Source organism: Nicotiana sylvestris, chromosome 2 (genome assembly GCF_000393655.2).
Source record: "Nicotiana sylvestris chromosome 2, ASM39365v2, whole genome shotgun sequence".
Taxonomy (NCBI): Eukaryota; Viridiplantae; Streptophyta; class Magnoliopsida; order Solanales; family Solanaceae; genus Nicotiana; species Nicotiana sylvestris.
In genome coordinates, this window is record NC_091058.1 from 40,452,049 (window position 1) to 40,472,889 (window position 20,841).

Genomic DNA, 20,841 nt, shown 5'->3' on the forward strand with positions numbered 1-20,841 from the left:
CCCCCTAAACCACCTTCTCCCAAAAGAACCGTCAAAGTTATAAGCAGGGGTGAAGACATCAATGGCGTAACGTATGCTGCAGCTAATAAAATTTTCAAAGTCACAATTACTCAAGGGAAACTGGTGCGACATGTATTAGAGGAAGACAACATTACATTCGATGATGCTGATGCGGATGGCGTATTATCTCCTCATAACGACGCCCTGGTAATATCTTTTTAGTACATGATACTAATATGAAACGAGTTTTGATTGATCCAGGTAGTTCCGTGAATATTATTTTGCTAAGAGTATTACGTGAGATGCAAGCTGAGGATAAATTAATACCAAAAGCGCATACTTTATCTGGATTTGACAATTCTAGTGTTGTGACGAAAGGAGAGGTAACACTCACCACATTCACAGAAGGAGGTGTCAAAGATACAAAGTTTCAAGTAGTAGATATGAAGATGGCTTACAATATGATCCTTGGGAGACATTTGAATCCATGAAATGGATGCTGTTCCTTCAACCTTGCATCAAGTTATTAAATTTTCATCACCATGGGGAATATATCAAATCCACGGGGATCAACTTACATCCAGGAGCATCAACTATGTAGCATATTCAGAAGAAAAATAGCAATCACAGAAGACAGTTGAGGGCACCACAGCACAAACCTCAACTGAACAAGGGCGGACTGATGCGGATTCAAGGCCTAATACCATTCAAGAACCAGAAGAAAACGAAAATATCAAAACAACAATTGAAGAACTAGAGGCTGTGATGTTATTTGAACAATGGCCTGATAAGAAAGTCTATGTAGGGGCCAATCTAAGCCAAGGCACGAGAGGTAAGTTCATTGAATTTTTTGAAAACTAACGTGGACTGTTTTTCTTGGTCCCACTCTGACATGACAGGAATACCACCGGGGGTAATGACTTACAAATTGAATGAGGACCCAACGTACCCTCCTATCAAACAAAAGAAAAGAAAGCAAGGAACTTTCAAGAATCAGGTGATTCAAGAAGAGGTTCAAAAATTGCTAAAGATTGGATCCATCCGCGAGGTAAAGTATCCTAATTGGTTAGCCAATACTGTTGTAGTTCCAAAGAAGAATGGTAAGTGGCGAGTTTGTGTGGATTACACAGACCTTAATAAAGCTTGTCCTAAAGATTCTTTTCTGCTACCATATATAGATCAGCTAATTGATGCTACTGCAGGGCATGAACTATTAAGTTTTTTAGATGCATATTCAGGGTACAATCAGATGAAAATGGATCCGGTAGATGAACAAAAAACTTCATTCATAACAGACAAGGGGACTTACTGTTATAAAGTAATGCCTTTTGATCTAAAAAATGCTGGTGCAACATATCAAAGGCTGGTTACTAAAATGTTTCAAGAACATCTGGAAAAAACCATAGAGGTTTATATAGACGATATGCTCGTTAAAACTCAGCATGCGAAAGATCATATATCACACTTGTTTGATACATTTCAGATTTTACGCAAATTTAATATGAAATTAAATTTGTAGAAATGTGCATTCGGTGTAGCGTCAGGTAAGTTTTTGGGTTTTCTTATTTCTAACCGTGGTATTGAAGTAAATCCCGCATAGATTAAGGCCATTGAAGAAATTTCTAATATGCTTTCAAGCAAAAAAGAAGTACAGAGGTTGACAGGAAGAATTGCAGCCTTGGGAAGATTCATTTCTAAATCATCAGAAAAATGTTTTAAATTCTTTTCAGCTCTTAAAAAGCAAGACCACTTTGAATAGAACGAGGAATTTCAGCAGACACTCAAAAATTTGAAGACATATTTATCAAACCCACCGTTGCTCGCAAAACCCAAGGCTGGGGAAAGACTGCTCATCTACTTTGCTATTTCAGAAGTAGCGGTATGTGCTGTTTTAGTCCATGAGGACCAAGGTAAACAATCTCCGATCTACTATGTTAGCAAATCTTTGTTAGATGCAGAGACACGGTACCCTTGGTTGGAAAAGCTTGCACTTGCATTAATCATGACATCTAGAAAATTAAGGCCTTATTTTCAATGTCATCCTATTGCTGTAGTAACTGCTTATCCATTACGCAATATATTACATAAGCATGAATTGTCAGGTAGGTTAGTTAAGTGGGCTATAGAATTAAGTGAATATGATATCACCTACCAACCTAGAACTGCTATAAAATCTCAAGTGTTAGCTGATTTCGTCGCTGATTTTAGCCAAGGGATGCAATTAGAAGCAAAAAAAGAGTTGCAGGTGTTCAACGAAGCTAACCCAGGAACTTGGACCTTGTTTACTGATGGTTTATCTAACGTAAAAGGTGCTGGTTTAGGGATTGTTTTGGTACCACCTATGGGTGAAACCATTCGACAAGCCGTAAAATGTCATTCTATAACTAACAATGAGGTAAAGTATGAAGCTGTGATTGCAGGTTTAGAACTGGCACGAGAACTCGGCATAAATCAGATTATAATCAAAAACGATTCACAGCTCGTAGTTAATCAAATGTTGAGGACTTATACGGCTAGGGAACCAAGGATGCAACAATACTTAGCGAAGGTACGAGACTTGATAAAGCAATTTCAAACCTGGAAAGTAACACTAATACCAAGGGATGAAAATGTTGAAGCCGACACCCTAGCTAATCTTGCATCTGCGGCATAGGTGGCAAGCGATGAAAATGCTTCAGTTATTCATTTGTTTCATTTAGTTCTCGACCTCGATAAGAATGAGGTAAATTTTAATAACTTAACTTGGGATTGGAGGAACGAGATTGTTGTTTTTTTGCAGTATGGTACCATCCCTGAAGATAAGAAAAAAGCTCATGCGCTTCGAAAAAGGCTGCTCGGTATTGCTTAAAGCAAGGCAATCTTTACCGAAAAATGTTCGGTGGTCCCTTAGCAAAATGCCTCGGACCTTCTCAGACGGAATATGTAATGAGAGAAATACACGAGGGGCATTGTGGGAATCACATATGAGGAAGGTCATTGGTAAGAACCTTAATTAGGGCAGGTTATTATTGGCCCAAAATGGAAGAAGAAGCAGAAAGTTTCGTGGTTAAATGTGATAAATGCCAAAGGTACGGTAATAATATGCATAGTCCTGCAGAGTTACTACATCCGGTCATTGCACCGTGGCCATTTATGAAGTGGGGGATGGATATTGTGGGTCCACTACCACACGCAAAAGGTCAGGTAAAATTTTTGCTCGCACTCACTGATTATTTTACTAAATGGGTGGAGGCAGGAGCATTCAAACATGTGCGAGAAAAGGAAGTTAGAGATTTCATTTGGCGGAATATCATATGCCGATTCGGTGTGCCAAAGGAAATCGTGTGTGATAATGGCCCTCAGTTTATAGGCGCTCAAATCACAGAGTTCTTTCAAAGTTGGCAAATCAAAAGGATTACATCCACACCTTATCATCCGGTGGGTAATGGACAGGCTGAGTCAACAAACAAAGTCATTATCAACAATTTAAAGAAACATTTAGAAGAATCCAAAGGTAACTGGCTAGAAGTATTACCTGGTGTTTTATGGGCATATCACACAACAACAAAAACAAGTATATGAGAAACACCATTTTCATTAGTTTATGGAGTTGAAACTTTAATTCCAGTTGAGATAGGAGAACCGAGTAGACGATTCACACAGGCGACAGAAGAATCTAATGACAAGGAAATGCGTGTAAATCTTGATTTACTTGAAGGAAGAAGAGAAGCTATACTAATAAGAATGGAAGCACAGAAGCAGGTCATAGAACAATACTACAACCGAAAAGCATGCCTCAGATTCTTCAAAATTGGGGACTTCGTGCTCAAGAAGGTTTTTCAATCTACGAAGGCAGCTAACTCAGGGAAATTAAATCCAACATGGGAAGGACCTTATAGTATTCATGATATTGCAGGTAAAGGAGCATACGAGCTGGAAACAATGGATGGCAAGATACTTCCGTCACAATGGAATGCTGTTCATCTAAAGAGATATTATTTCTGAAGAATACCCACTGTCAGGTATCCATATTTTAAAATTTTATTTTTGAATTGTTAAAATTTTACTAACAATTTTAGATGATAGGCAAAACGCTAACCCATACTAAATGACGAGTCACGACCTGCAAGGCACGTGGAATAAATTAAACTTCCTGGCCTAGGGTTACAATTATTCTAATAGAAATTCAAACGGGTTAAGGAGTCTTCATCTATAATCGTACCTCCGAGTCCCGTATGTTTTTCCTTTACAGGGAAAGGACCAAATGAGAGGAACAATCAAGTGCTCGAGGCTTCATACTTCAACGCTCAAACACTTTGGGGACTGGATAATATACACGGGCATGTGTATAAGGAAGGCAAAGAAGATCAAGCCCTGAAAAGTTCACTCATTGAATGAAGTACAGAGCAAAGTCACGAGCTAAGGCCAAAGAAAAACCTTACCATAGTTAAGGTAAATGCTATGTACTGAAACGGGTTATAGATAAAAACCTTGTGTTTAAAACCTTACCATAGTTAGGGTAAAGGCTATGTACTGAAACGGGTTATAGATAAAAACTTCGTGTTTATTACCTTACCATAGTTAGGGTAAAGGCTATGTACTGAAATGAGTTATAGATAAAAACCTCGTGTTTATTTTTCCTTTTTAAATATGTTACAAGAAAAACAGTTACGAGAAAGTTATAGATGTAATTTAAATACGTATAAAGTGTTATTCAAAACTAGACAAAGTTCAAATAAAAACTTGTCAAAGTTATTTCAAAGAAACATGTGTATTCCTATTTCTTTTATCGTATGTTAACACCATTATGAAGTTGAGACGTCTTTTTCATTAAGTGTCGAATATAAAAGGGCCCTCTTTTATAAATTCATGATTAATGTAAATATTCATGAAGTTAATAGAAGTATTTTTGAAGAATAAAAATGCAAATTATTCTATAAGTCCTTAGAAATAAAGGCAAGATAAACTAAACGGAAGTTCAAGATAGTAACAAGAAAACTTCTTAATATTAAAAAGCTTAAGACTAAGTACAAACTTAGTCATAAACTGCAAATTATTTATACAAATTGCCCCATGAAAAGTCCGGGGACTTGAATTTCTAAAACAAACCCTTAAATGAGACCAAGGGTTTTACGACAATGTTTCCAAAAAAAAAGAGACTTAAACTTATCACTAAGAAGATGTAGGAATTGAAGTAGGTGCATCAACAACATCGGGCTTAACTGGGCTTGAAGGAGTTGGGATACCCGTATCAACTTCAACATTCACGGAAGCTTCAGTTACAGGAGAAGGAAAATCTTGAGTTTGCTGAGTCTTCTCAATAGTTTCATTAATTTTAGCTAACTCAGATTTCAAGTTAAAAGTCTCTTGGCTAGCTTCAACTAGGGTATCACGGCGAGAATTCAAAAACACCCAACTCACTTCAATGGCATATTTATCCTCAAGGATTTCATAATCCCTTTCCTAGTTAGCAATTTCATTATTTAATTTCTCATTTTCAGCCAAGGCAGAAGTGTAAGAAGCTTGAAGAGAGGCACGAGAACTTTCCAAGGCACAAACCTTATCAGAAGAAGCTCGGAGGTCTTCTTGTGCTTGAGTCAAATTCTGCACGAGCTCTCCAGCATAAGCCTCTTTCTCATCCAAGAGAGCCTTCAACTCTCTAATCTCTTCACTTGCCTTGGATAGCTGCTCAGAGAAAGAGGTTTCAAGATGAGACTTTTCTTTATCCGCTTGACTTGAGGAAGCCTTTTCAACTACCAACTTTAAAGTCAAGGCCCGTACTTGCTGCTCCAAGATACTCTTACTTTCTTCTAAGTACTCCACATCAATCTGAAGGCTTTCATACTGTTCCTTCTAATTGCACGCCTCTAATTGAGAATCACGCACTAATTGCTCTGAGAGGGCAACCCTTTTCATCATCTATGTGCCAATAAGATTGGCCTATAAAAAAAGGAAGGGAAATGAGAATCTCAAAGATAGCAAAATTTTAAAGCACAACAAAGGAGAAAAGAGAAGGGGAATACCTTTAAAGAAGCGTGCACAATATCATTCATCAAAGTCAAGAAGCTATGGCTCTCTAGCTTGGCTCTTTCAATTGGTCCAATTAAAGGTTTCAACCATATATCTGCTTGACCCGATTTCCTTAAGAGATTGCACTCAGCGGGGACTTCAATAATCACTTGCCTCATAGCACCACTCCTACTTGAGGAGCCAACTTCAGCACAATGAATGATTGGGGGAGGAATTGTTGAAGGAGGAACAGTAGAAGTAGTAAAAACAATCTGGGGAGGAACGAAAACAGTCGAGATCTGCAAAGAAGGAGTCACAGACACAGGTGTAGAAAAAGAAGCTAGAGGTGCTTCATCCAAAACTGGGCCTAAGCCTTCACCACCAAACCCGCTGATAAAAAGCTGCTCAACAGAGTCATGAGCAGCAGCGGGAGCAACATCATTGTCAAGAATCACTACCAGGGCTTCAATAGACTCGGTAAGGGGAATATAACGGCCAGGGGATGCTTCTTCTTCATCATCAAAAATGATACGTCTCCGAGCCCGTGACCTTGTTATCAAAGAGCCCCCGTCTTCCTCTTCTTCAGAGCTTTGGTCATTAACGACTTCTCTTTTCGATGAAGAACCCAAGATTATTTCTTGGGCACTTTCCAAAGAGATACGAGAAGCCGTGACCGCCTCGGCAGTAACTCCTTGAATAGCAAATCCTGATAGAAAGAAGGATTGAAATTAGTTCAGAGAAATAAAAAAATATATGTAAGGTAAAAGCTCTTACCATGAGTTTTTACTTTCCAACCAAATCGTTGAGAAATGGCCTTCCAAGATCTACCATCCATTGGCGCAATCTTCAATAGCTTGTCTACCCAATCACGAAAATTGGGAACATCTTCTACAACTCCCATGGTTGCTGAAAAAAAGGCAAAATTAGAAAAATCAACAAAATTGAAGAAAAAGGTACGAGAAAGTTAGAAGACTCACGTGCAAAATTTCACTCCTCATGGAAGTGAACGTTTTCATCATCCACTAAACCAACAGTGGGGGCAGCAACAAATCTGGCATACCAGCCACAGTCTTTGTCATCTTCAGGGCTAACTAGAACTTTTTTGCTCCTAGCCACTAGTGTAAAAACACCATTACAAAAGAGTCTAGGGGAGTAAAGGTGAATCAGATGCGGGAAAGTAAAAGGCACACTGGCTGTGTTGGTCAAATGCCTCAAACAGGCGACAACCCTCCATATTATTGGGCCAATTTGACCTAAGCAAACATCAAAGAAACGACAGATCTCGAGAATAACAGGATCAATAGCAGGTTTGAATCCTAAAGTGAAAGGGTACGTATAGATAAATGAAAATCCGGTTAAGTAGGAGGTAATTCTTTCATTCGGATTGGGAATAATGATAGGAAAGTCATGATCCCAATGGCAGTCTCTACGAACTAAAGAAATCAAACCTTCAGTAATTTGAGTGGGATAAATATCAGCACGGTCTAAAGAGGATACTTGATTTCTAAGAGATTCTCTGTCATTGAAAGAAGATAATTCCGCAGGAACTATTTCTTCTACTAAAGGTTCACGAAGAGGTTCAGAAGGTTCTTTACCGCTAGAAGAAGATCTTTGTGAAAGAGAACCCCTAGTTCTAGAAGAGGGGCCAGAACTAGGCGAAGGAAGAGAAGAGCCACGCAAGGATGAAGATCCCAAGTTACGAAGCCTACCTCATCTTCTACTCCTACTGGGGACATCAGGGAGTTATCGACTATGGGGACCCTTCTAGGGTTAGGGTTTGATGAAGACATGACAGTACGAGGAAGAAACGAACAAAGATTCAAGAACTGAATATTTTGAAAACTTTATGTGATAAAGACAAAGAAGAAAATTATATTTATACTACGAAGCAACCGTCAAAGGAAAAGGAGCACTGATGGAAAAGTCGTAATGAGAACTGACGCTTCGTGATTAGTGAAGTTGTGAAAAAGCCCTAAAAGCGTTGCAACGTCGCAGATCCTGTAGAAGGGTGCCACGCGTGAAGAGCATTAAATGGAAGTAACAAATGAGGTGTTGATTTTATTAAAACATTAATGGTGACAGAAATTTCCGTTTTACTGAATTCCACTTCCAAATATTCAATTGATGAATAAATGGCAAGTAGGGGGACTATCTGTATTGGGAAAAATTGAGTTTACATATTTAAGTGATTGGAAGATGATGTGCCATGACACGTAGACTGGTCAAAAAGTTATGATTGGCAAAGAGGCACGAGTTGCAACAGATACGAGCAGAGGCATAAGAGGAAGCATGGGCAGATACTCAAAAGATTCAATGCCCGTACCTATTTAAGTCCACAAATCAAAGGGAATGAATCTGATAGTTCACAGGAGTATAGATACAGTATTTATTGAGCCTTAAATACTAAAAACGTTAGAGAATCTGTATTAAATGCAATAATTATGTAACATAACATTTAATGTCTTTAATTGTCCATAATGACCTTATTATGACTCGAAAGACTATCTGAATAAACTGATTTACTTGTTTTCTTCTGGTTATATCATTGCTAGTAAAATTACTTTCTTCTATACTTTCTTTGATTATCAGTAATCCGAGTTCTTCTAAAATATTGCTTTGACCGAAATCCCACTTTTTGGTTAAATAATAGATACCAAATATAATGAGATGTCACCACAGGGCACAAGTCACTCTTTCCATATCAGATGCTGAAATAATTTAGTCCATCTCAAAAAGTAGAGGCCAACTACTGACATGTTTTCCACTGTCCCTCCAAGCTGAGACACTGCTTTGAGCTATAAATTAACAAAAATTATATGCAAGTTTTCTCCTTGAATCACAGAAATTAGCAAAAGCATTATAGATGACCAAATTAAAAGTCAAAACAATATGTACACATGTCCGTACTCGTTACATCGCCCGATTTAAAAGGCAAACACCACTATTTCTTTACCCAAAAGAACTCTAAAGTGGCCCAATTTAAGTTCAGCTAGGAAATAATGTAAACTAAGCAGAGGGGTAAAACTGACCTTTTGAGCCGCAACAGGACGACGAAGTCCTACTTACTCCTGCTTCTAAATAGTAGGAACTAGCATTCAAGTACAATCCATCATGAAAAGAGTAAGAAAATGAAATAGTGCAAAATTTTGAGTTAAATTTGACTAATATTATAAATTGGTCAAACTAGCTTATAAACACTTTTCGACTTATATACGTGTTTGGTAAAGTTAAAAATGTTTATAAGTCAAGTGCTTATAAGTCAAGTGCTTATAAGTCAAAAATAAGCCAAAAGTCATAAGCTGGTCACTCTCAGCTTATAAATTTTTAACTTATAAGCACTTTAAGTTTGACCAAGATTTTTACTATTTTATCCTTAAAATATTCTTTTCTAGAACAAAACTCCTACATCGATACTCATTGCATCAAATATTTTGTCATGTTTATGTTTATTTTTTACTGAGAAACTTTTGTCAATTTATTAATTATTATAACTTATGATTATATGCTTATCATAAAATAAATTATATTTATCATAAAAATTATCTTATCTAAGCACAATTGTTTTTAAAATAAAATGAGAAATAAAATATTTTGTATTTGAATCGATATGGAATCTAAAATTTTAAAGAAATTAAGCCCTTATAAGTGTAAATAGTTCTAAGGTTATTTAAGTCATTTTAACAGAAAAAGAGCTTATCATTACTTTTTTATCAAATACTGCAACAACTTATTATTAATTTTAGTACTTGTACCCAAATACGTAATTGCTTATTTATTAAATTAGTTTCAACACTTAAAAGAGCTTTTTAGCAGCTAATTATTAGCTGCTTCAAATCAGCTAATCCAAACGGGCTCTTAGTTAAAATCTGACTCAATGAGTTATTCAAAAGTTACCGTAACATTTCAAAATTGATAACAAAAAATAATTACTAGAAGCAATGAGGTTATAGTGATCTACCAGTGACCTGCAGGGCTGAAATCACACAAAAGATGTGAGAGTATGAAGAGAAAAACATAAATCATGTATCTTCAAGATATCACCAACATGATAGTAAATGTGCAAGTACAGATTTTTCCATCCCAATTGTACGCTAAAAAAGCCGAAAACCATGCTGGAAGAGCAACAAATCAACTCAATTAACCCTGGAAATTGGATCAACCTCATCTCCTAGACCTTTTCTTTGCCTTTGAGTCAAAATGGTGAGCTCTAAGCTTTTTCTTTCGCATATCATTTGCCTGCCCAACAGCACCTTCTCTAAATGTCACACATACCCATGAGGGCCAATAATCTATGTTGGCCGGCTCTAATGTATTGAGTAGTTAGACTTGTGCTTTAGGCACCCAAATATTGGGCGCCCCATTTTTAAAAACAATAAATTTATTGGTATTTAAAAAAATAATATTTGATACTTTTAATATAAAAGTAGAGTCTTTTTAATATAAAAGGAAAGAAAGCTCTTTAGATACATCATCTACTAACTTAAACTTGACCGTGGACGTGTAGAAAATTCTGAAATGGAAACGGCAAACTTTTTATTTTTTGAACTATTCTATATCTGAAGTCCACTTACTAGGGATAAAATTTACTGCAAAATAGCTGCTTTTTAGCTTTTTAACAGAAAATAACCACTATGGAGTTTAAAATTCCATGTGAAACTCCTGGACATGGTAAAGAATTTCACCTTACCCCTTTTTTCTTTTTCTTTTGTCAAAATACTTTTTTCTACCTTTCTCGCAAAAGTTCTTAAAAGAATTTTTCACTTAGAATTTACAAAAATTAAATTCAAATTATAATCTATATGTCTGAAAAAATACTCCTATTTCAAAACTACACGTGCGTACAATGACCGAGTTTTCGAATATCAAGAGAACTATAGTATAAGGATTACAAGAAATGAATTCTATAAATGGAGGATCTACAGTCATGTTTTTTTTCTTCTTTTTCCTATAGGCTATTGGTCAAATTTATTCGTAGATAAATACAATAAACAAAATGTTTGGTAAATAACATTACCTCATTAATTAAAATATGGCAAAGGGCCGAATATACTTCCTTACTATGAGAAAACGTTTAAATATACCTTTCATTATCCTTTGGGTCCAAATATACTCATGTCTTAATACTATTGGTTCAAATATACCCTTCTTCTGTTAAGTTTGTCCAAGATGGACATCCAATCCTACGTGGCACTGATATTTGATGAGGTGGATGCCATATGACATGTCACCTCAGAGCCCCTATGTCACGACCCAAATTGGAAGGTCATGACTAGCACCCAACCATACTTGTCGTGCACCAACGTACATTTTATCTAACCTTCCTTATTATCTTTAAGGGCCGACGAGATCAATATAAATAGACATGGATCATGAACAACCAACAATGAAAGATAATGGCATAAACATACATAACATGGGACGACAAGACTGTTAAGAAACTATATATAAGCTACAAGCTACCACGCTGCCATGAAGGACTATACAACAAAAATCAGCTGACAAGGCATCCCAAACTATACATGAATCGACACCTGTCTATGAGCCTCTAAAGGAATATAAGTGCTGCAACATTGCCGGAACAGGGCCCCGACATACCCATAATGTCTATAACAAAAATGCATACCAAGACTACGGCAAGTCTGGAGAAAGGATCTCGCCAATAAACGTTGAACTGAGCAACCTACTATGTGGGGGAGCTGCGGTAGGAAAGCATAAGTAAGAACAATAATGTAAATAGGGATAGAGAATAAACAACCTGTAACATCTGGGTACCTCTGAGGTCTACTGACATGAAATGCATGATACACACACATACATACACACACACACACACACACACATATATATATATATATATATATATATATATATATTTAAAACATACGCCTCTATGGGCATTATCATTATCATATCGTACCCGATCGTAATAGGCTCGGTAAAAACGTACCCGACCATCATAAGACTAGGTAGAATCGTACCCGGCCACGTGGAGCTCGGTAAAATCCAACTGATCAGTGGTTGCACAATAGGTGTTGTACCTGGCCGACTATAGCGCGGCTCGATAGAGAAATATATATATATATATATATATATATATATATATATATATATATATATATATATAATGCATACTGGACTCATTGGAATAATATTGTGACCTTTCAGAGTGACGTAAGGTCGGTATCCTCTGTAGACGTTATTAGGACTAACTCTTCGTCATGAATCTTACAAGAATCAGGAAGTACCAACAACATTGATAACATAACAATAAGAGAAGCAACATCAACATCAATCGCTCCATAAGAAGAGAAATAATATAGGTACTGCTGGCTTCTAAGAATAGAGTATCTTTGGAAGCTCATTCATTACTTTATTTACAATCGGAGTCGTGCAAAAGAAGGAAGGAGATAGCCTCATATACCTTGTATATATTGCCCAACCTCAAGTTATGCAAATGTCACGACTCCTTAGTCTACAATAAGTTATCGCAACTATTATGTATCGACCGCAACCTATTTTACGATAAAACGGACAACACCTCCCCTATTTATCTGACTTTCAACAAGTCAAAATATTCACCAAACAACCCAAACAATATCAATAATAATAATATTGAGCCTCCCAAAATAGTCCACCAACCAACAACATTACTACCAAGCCTTTCAATATATATTTCACAAATTCTAGCTTCAATGACTTAGACGCAACTTGGATAATCTTAAATACATGTAGAGTAAGAGGTTCCTTACCTTTAAACAGAAAGAACAACTCCAATTTGACCTTAATTTTCCACGAAATATCTTCCAATGCTGTCACAAGAACAAGAAAGCGAAATTAGCAATCAATTAGGGTTTTTTTCGGCACTAAAATCACTTTAGAAGACTTGAAATCACCTAAGGTTGATATTAAAAAGTTGAGGGAGTATTTACATAACATAAACCACTTAAAAAAACCTACCACACGAGCTAGAACAATACAAAATGAGCAACAACAAGAAGAGCAAGAAACTTACTAGCGCCACGGGATTCCCGACACTTGATTTGTGTTGTTTGGGTCTTGGATCATGAGAGAACCTTGAGAGAGTGCTATTAGGGTTATAAAGTCTGAATATACTGAAAAATAATGACTTAAACGGGGTTGAATCATCTTTTATATATATATATATATATCCATATGCCTTAAACCGCCTATGTGGGCCCCATAGAGAGCTACTTGGCGCAGTCTCGCAAAAAATGCGAATATCTCTCTACTCCGAGATCGTATTGACAAACTGTTTAATTCTTTGGAAATTAGACCCATAGATCTTCAATTTGGTAGGTAGATCACCCCGTAATTCCAAGTAAATTGGAAGAAAAGCTTAGTAACATTTGTCCTAAAGTTTAAGTAAAATTCTGAACCTAAATTGCGGCAACTTTTGACGACTTTTGTTTCATAACTCGTTTGACTTCAAGACTTATGATATAGATATTATATGATTCAAATACCTTAAAACACGACCTCTTGAGTATATTAAGCACCTCCAGGTTTACCTGAAAATACGTGTTACAACATCCTTGATTCGTTTAACTTCTAATACTTGTTAACCACCCTTATATACCCTTGTATCATTTATGACCAATAGGATTAACTTCTTATCATCTCAAAGATAATCTCTTCTTGGATTTACGTCGACTAACCTACGGCATGAACTAACGTACGTGAATATGGGTTGTAACACCCTAATCCATATATAAAAGACTAAAATTTAAAATACAATATTTTTCATGGGAGCGGTAATGGTGGCAACAATGGTGGAGGGGAAGAAAATTTTAGTGGCGGAAAAAAAAAATAAGGGAGGGGTTAAATGGGTTAGGGGCACTGAGGCAAGCTATATGATATCCACCTCATTAAATGTCGGTGTCACGTAGGATTAGATGTCCACTTTGGACAAACTTAACGGAAAAAGGGACATATTCGAACCAATAGTATAACGACAAGGGTATATATGGACTCAAAATATAACGAGAGATACAATTAAACTTTTTCCGATAGTACATGAGTATATTTGGCCCTTTGCCGATTATAATATAAAGATAGTTGTCTATTATCTATTATACGCTTCTATTTTTAAGTTTTGTTTGAACATGTCTTTCTAAAAATCAAAACGTTAGCTCCACAAAAACTATGTCTTTTTTGATTTGGTGTTTCCACAATATTCATTATGAATTATGATGGAAAAATTTGGAACTGGTCGAAACAAAAGAAAAGGTAGACTACCTGCACAATTATGTTTCTCATAATTTTATTTAGACAAAAAAAAAAAAAAATCCAGAAATACTGTCTCAGGAATATAAATAGCTATATGAATTTAAAATTTCTTCACAAACACATTAATTTGAATTTGAATGACTGAAAGAGCATACCAACTTCTTTGTACGTTACCAACTTATATATGGGACTTTCCAGTATGCTGCTTTTAAAATTTAAATGACCAGATACGTATTTTTTACACTAACAATTGATAAATCTGAAACCCCAGTTGCATTTACTTTGGATAATTTTTTTTTTTGTATTATTTAGGTATGACTATATTTTTTTTGATGATGTGTGAGATTATGTACTTGAAGCAAAAATAGTAGTTTACAACAACAACAACAAACCCGATGTAATTCTATAAAAATTGTAGTTTGACATAGGTAAACATTTTCTGGCAAATTATTTTCGTTTGCCGTGAGTCGTGACCATTTAGCTGGTGATGCCAGATAATATGCAGTTTATGTGGAAGAGATCAGTCGGCTTTTATCAAGCTTCATATTCTTCAAAATTGAGTAAATTTCATCCAACTTCTCGCCTTCTTCTTTGAGTGCAACAAGTATTTGTTTCCGATCTCTGCATGTTTGTATTAAGCCATGAACCGAAAAGAACTTGAGTGTTGAGTTTTCAAGATCTGCCAATTTCTTAGAATAGTACCACCTTTTACACAGATTGTAACGTTTGATTTTCGAGCATTTACGAACAAGCTTCTCCCCTTCCTCCAATCGCTTCTTGAATATCTCAATCTCTGATTCTCTACCTTCCAAGGCTTTGTTCCGTCTCTCTATATCCTCAAGCACAGGCTTAATTGACTGTAGGATCGACTTTAATCGTCGAAAATTGGAATCGAAACAGACGGAAGTTTGGCCAACTTGTGACATTGATTCGGATAACATTCTGAATGCTTGTCCTAAAGCTGCACCTCCGATGAGATTCCCCGCCATTTATATGTACTCTGAAAAATTATGGCCAGTAGAAGACGTTAATTTTCTTTGTCAAGAGTCAGGTATAAACGTGTAGTCGTCGAAGTGATGATGTTCAAATGGTGAAGATGTTTCTTGGGTTGTTCAACCATTTGTCGAGATGATAAATTCTTGAGTTTCTATGAAGCTGCAGGGAGAAGAGAGAAGGGAAATAAGTTGGAAAGTTCTTGCTTGTTGGGTAGTTGACTTTCCTTAATTTCTATACGTTTTTCTTCATTCATTACCATATTCTAGTTTTAAACGTATATGACCTTTTTCCGTTTGTTTAATGCTTGGTTGTTGTGTCGAAGAGAGATTGGTATTGGCCATTTGTCTCGTTTGGTACCGCCAAAAAAACTCTTTGTAACAGTCTTATTTGTTTCGATATTTTTTTAATTTTACAGTAAATAACTATTATACACCTATAACATCATTTGACGTTTAAATATTATTTGACAATTATAAACAAAAAATATTCAAAAATTAATTATTTTTCCTTTTTTTAATGTTACATATAAAAGATAAGAAAATTATTCAAGTTTAAAAACTCAAAAGATATGCATATTTCACGAGTTAAAGATTGAAGAAAGCTAATATACTATTAATAAATTCATAACTAAATGTATAAAGATATAAACTCTAAGGCGGCATTTTAAAGCTATCTAAAAAAAAATAAATTCTTTTAAGATTGATGGAAGAACTTTGTAATTATAACTTTTTTAGTATATTTTATTCCTTTACTAGCGATATAATGCTTGAATTGGCGAAAATTTGTATCCAAATTTTCAGCAAAAAGGTTTTCCATAGCTTTCCTTGAAGACAATCTGAGAGTTTGAAGTTATATTTTCTATCTAAATATTTTTTGGAATTTGTCCAATAGAATACATATCATGTGTGAATATTCACATAGAACTTTATTTAACGGAAAAGATTATGGGCATATTTTTAGAATTATTATTAGTAATCTTAAAGACTCTATGTGATTGTTATAGAGGGGTAATTTTACAAAAAGTGTTCTGCTATAAATATGGTTGTTATTGTTATAAGTAAAAATCTGTTATAGAGAGGTAAAATATAGCTTAATTAAAAAATCGTTCTGAGGAAAACTTTGCTTTTATAGTGAATGATATTATATAAGAATGTTGTTATAGAGATGTCTGACTGTATAGTAAAATAGTAGTGGCGTGGAATTGCTTATTGATAACGTAAATTTTTTGTAATTATTGACAATAATTTTAAGTTAAATCCATTGAAGATGGTTTAATATATATATATATATATATATATTGATATTTTAACAGTTTTTAAAAGGTAAGTAGAGAATTTTTTTCCAGGAAATATTCTGAAGTTTTTTTGGTAATTACCTTTTAATAAAATTATAAAATGTGAAAGTACATCATGAACAGTTTTTTTTTCGTTTGTTTAGAAATTTAAAACCACTTAGTTTCAATTTCGTTTCTTCTTCTCCATCCTTCTGCTTCCTCTTTTAGGAACCAAATATATTAGTGTTAGTTTTCGGTCATACAGTCGAATGTGTATTATATTGCTATAAGTTGGCTGTAGTTACAAATACAAAACTTATCGTGCCCTTCTATTTTAAATTTGGTCTATTTCCTTTTATTTGGGTAGTACTTATATAATTCAAAGCAGTCCGACTATATATGTATTCAGAAATCGTCTTAAGAGGATTACAAACGGACCCCTCCAACCACATGAAGACGTAACCGTAGCTAATTAATCTTTAAAGGAATATGTTACCTTCACTTGTTCTTCCGTTCACTTTCATCTACCGTTGTATGGTGGGCCGGGCCCATCCTAGGACCGTGAGACCACGGGCCGGTTCAAACGGTCCGGTCCCAAACGATCGTTGGAGCCCACTGTGGGTCGGTCCTCCAGGTTGAGACTGCGAGCCCGGGACCGGTAGGCGGGCCTGAGCCGGTTCAATCGGGCCTAACGGGCCCAATGACTATTTTTCAATTTTTTTTTAAAAATGACCAACGGTTGAAAGTTTAAAAACTAGCTGTTGGCCTGCCATTTTAGCTGTTTGGCTTTTTAAAAAATAGCCATTTGGCCCCCAAACTTTGTTTTAACCCCAAACTTTTTATAATTACACTTTTTTTCTATTCTCAACTATAAATGCCCCCTCTTTCTTTCAATTTTACTCACAAAATCATCAATCTCTCTCTAATTTTCTTCTATAATTGCTTACTTTATTATTGCAATTTGTGAAAAATTGTGAAGTTGGTGAATTGAAGTATTCAAGTCTTCAACGATATACAATTTTCAAGAAGTTGTTCGACAATTCGGTAAACTCGTTCCAACTCTTAAGTTTTAATATTATAGTTTTGTTTGTTTTAGTTTGTATAATTTTAATTAATACTCCTTCCGTTCCAGTTTATGTGAACCTATTTTCTTTTTGGTCTGTTCCAAAAAGAATGACTCCTTTCTAAATTTGGAAACAATTTAGCTTAAACTTATAATTCTACCCTTAATGAGAAGCTTTTATAACCACACAAATAATCTGGGCCCCTTTTTAACTTGTTTAGGACCACAAATTTCAAAAGTCTTAATTTTTTCTTAAACTCCTTACCCAGTCAAACAGATTCACATAAATTGGAACGGAGGAAATATGGACTTTTCTTTGAAAAAAAATACTTGGTGGTAAGGGTAAGGGAAAATCTAAAATTGGTGAATCTAATCGCCAAGCTACTACTCCTCCCCCGGCTCCCCGACCCAGACCTGTTACCCGTCCTCCTCCACCTGTTATTCTTGATAGTGATAATCCTTGTTTTTAATTTTTTGATAGTCAATTTTGTCATGATATTGCACCAGGTAAACAATTAAATGATGAAGTTATGAATGCTCTTTATGGTAATCAAACTATCGATGAAAATGATGATTTAGTTGAAATGCAACCGGATTTAGATGATACTCTTACTAGTCCTGTTGTTAACCCAACTGATAATAATCCAAATGATGCCTCGTCTGACCTTCCTGTAATACCCCTACTTTTAATAGACAACCTTCTAGACGGCCCGAAACATCTCTTGTTTGGCACTTTTTTACTCAACTAAGAGCTCAAAATAAGGCTAAGTGTTAAACTTGTGGGGCTTTGATGGCGCATAAATATACTGGAGACCGTAGCAATACGGGTACTTTGACTAGGCATATAAAGATACACCCTAGAGATAAAGCTAGATATCTTCAAATGAAAGCTGCGCAAGAGGGGACAAGTGTGGGTAATGAGGTTAATCCTAGTACCGGGTCAAATCTAGTTCAACCGGGAATTAACACTGTTACCGGTGGCATTTTATATTTCGATCCAAATAAAGATCATGAAGAATTGGCCAAAATGCTTACTATTATGTGCTTACCCTATAGTTTTCCTTCTAACTCTCACTTTGTGCATTATATTAGAAGAGTTTTTAATCCTACTTATAAAGGATGGCCTCGCGCAACCATAAAGAGCGATATTTATAAATATAAACATGAATATGAACAATATTTCCGCTATTTATTTACTCATATAGATTGTCGCATTGCTATTACTACTGATATTGGTAGAAGTGGTAATGACTGTGATTATCTTACTGTAACCACTCATTGGATTGATGAGGAATGGAAAATGCAAAAGCGCATTATTGCTTATAGAATAATTAATTCACGTCACACAGGTAAATTTATTGCTAACACAGTTGTAGATATTTGTAGATATTTTTGCATTAGAGATAAAATAATGTCAGTTTCAATGGATAATGCTTCTAGTAACACTAATGCTATAGGCTTGCTTACAACTACACTAAATCTTGAATTTAGTAATATTTTTCAGGTTAGATGTATTTGTCATATTTACCATTTAATCGTCGGTGATGGCATGAAAATTTTAAATGTGGAAATTGAAAAGGTTAAAATAGCTCTTAATTGGCTTTTTTATTCAAATCGTAAAAGTAGACTTAGAGAATATTTTAAAAAATGTGATGAATTTGGCCTTAGAGAAAGAAAGCTTCCTAAACCTTGTCCGACTAGATGGAATTACATATATGAAAGTTTAGTTATTGCATATGAATATAGAAACCCAATAAATGCAACGTTTAATGCTCGTGTTGGTGGTGGTGATGATGCTGATGATGAGCACCTTACAAATTAGGATTGGACTAATGTTAAAATGCTTGTAGACTTTTTAGAACAATTTCATGTTGCTACAAATGAATTATCTGGGCAATATTATCCGACTATTTCTAACTGTTTAGTTTATATTGCAGCACTTACAGATTTGTTTACTAAATTTTCAGAGGGTGGGGTAATTTATCAACTTGCTATTGATTCTATGAAAGCTAACTTTTAAAAATATTTTTTTTCCTATCCCCCTTATTTTTGGTGTTGCTTCCATGTTAAATCCTATCATGAAATTAGGAGGTCCTCATTTTTGGTATACAAATATTTATAGGGCTTTATCACTTTCAGATGAAGAATTTGCTACACTTGCAGATGCAAACGCGTCAATTAAAATAAATACTCAAACAATTTATAATGCTTATCAACTTGCTTTAGATCATGCTAGACCAAATGTTCCAACTCCTACTTCGTCTAGTTCACAATCATCTAAAAGAACTGCGAACCTAAAAGCACTTAGTTCTTGGACGGAGTTCAGGGGTTCTCAAGGTGATAATATTGGTGATAGTTCACAACTAAATGAGCTTCAAGTTTATTTGTCGCAGGGACTTGAATCAGAGAAACCCGACGACTCCTTTGATGTTTTGGAATGGTGGAAGGACAAAGAAAAACACTATTCGGTTCTTTCAAGGATGACTCGAGATATTTTAAGTGTTCAAGCTTCAACAGTGTCATCGGAGAGCGCTTTCAGTCAAGCGAGACTTCAAATCGGTGATCATAGAGCGTCTATGAGGGAGAGCTTGGAAAAATCAGTACTCTTTAGACATTGGATCCGTTCGAAAAGAAGAAATTTTGGACTTGCTGAATCACAACTGGAGATAGACGAAGCTTATGAAGAAATGCTAGTGGAACTTGCGCAGGATGCTGCTTCGCCCGGAAATGGTGATGAACAAGCTTCTTTTCCGCCACCACCAACGGAAATTTCTCCGGACCTTGAAGGATTTATGAAATTTGTTAGAGATAATACATAGACTAATATATAACTTGTATTTTGGCACATCTTCATTAGTTTTTTTTCCTTTTAATGGTGGTATTAGTACCTTATTGTGCTCATTCCATTGGGGGGAGGAAGACTAAGAAATATATTGCCATTTTTTGTTAATGTCGTAATAATAAAAATTATAAGGCATTCCCTTGAATATTTATTTGCAATTTTTTTTGTGTTTAAATTTGAATTAGAAGATTTAAGTCATAATCATATATATATATATATATATATATATATATATATTACAAGAAATTGCCTTAGATAAATTTTTTTTTTAAAAAAATAGCCCGGAACACATAGGCCCGTAGGACTAACCCATTTAGCCCCGGGACCATGTGGGCCGGTTCCACCTATCAGGACCGTTAAGCCGGGACCGTTTGGCTCGGGACCGCCATAGACCGGCCCGCCAAAGTCCGGGACCGTTAGGCCCAGACCGTT

General features: G+C 35.5%; 1 protein-coding gene across 1 annotated transcript; it reads right to left on the reverse strand.

The window, feature by feature from the left end:
* Window positions 1–14,741: 14,741 nt before the first annotated feature.
* LOC138884347 (RPW8-like protein 2) lies at window positions 14,742–15,224 on the reverse strand. Its single transcript, XM_070165496.1, has one exon. The coding sequence runs from the start codon at window positions 15,222–15,224 to the stop codon at window positions 14,742–14,744; it is 483 nt and encodes a 160-aa protein (XP_070021597.1).
* Between the last annotated feature and the right edge of the window lie 5,617 nt (window positions 15,225–20,841).

Bases quoted from the DNA above. Each gene is read 5' to 3' on its own strand.
- LOC138884347 (XM_070165496.1), bottom strand. From the start codon at position 15,224: ATGGCGGGGAATCTCATCGGAGGTGCAGCTTTAGGACAAGCATTCAGA.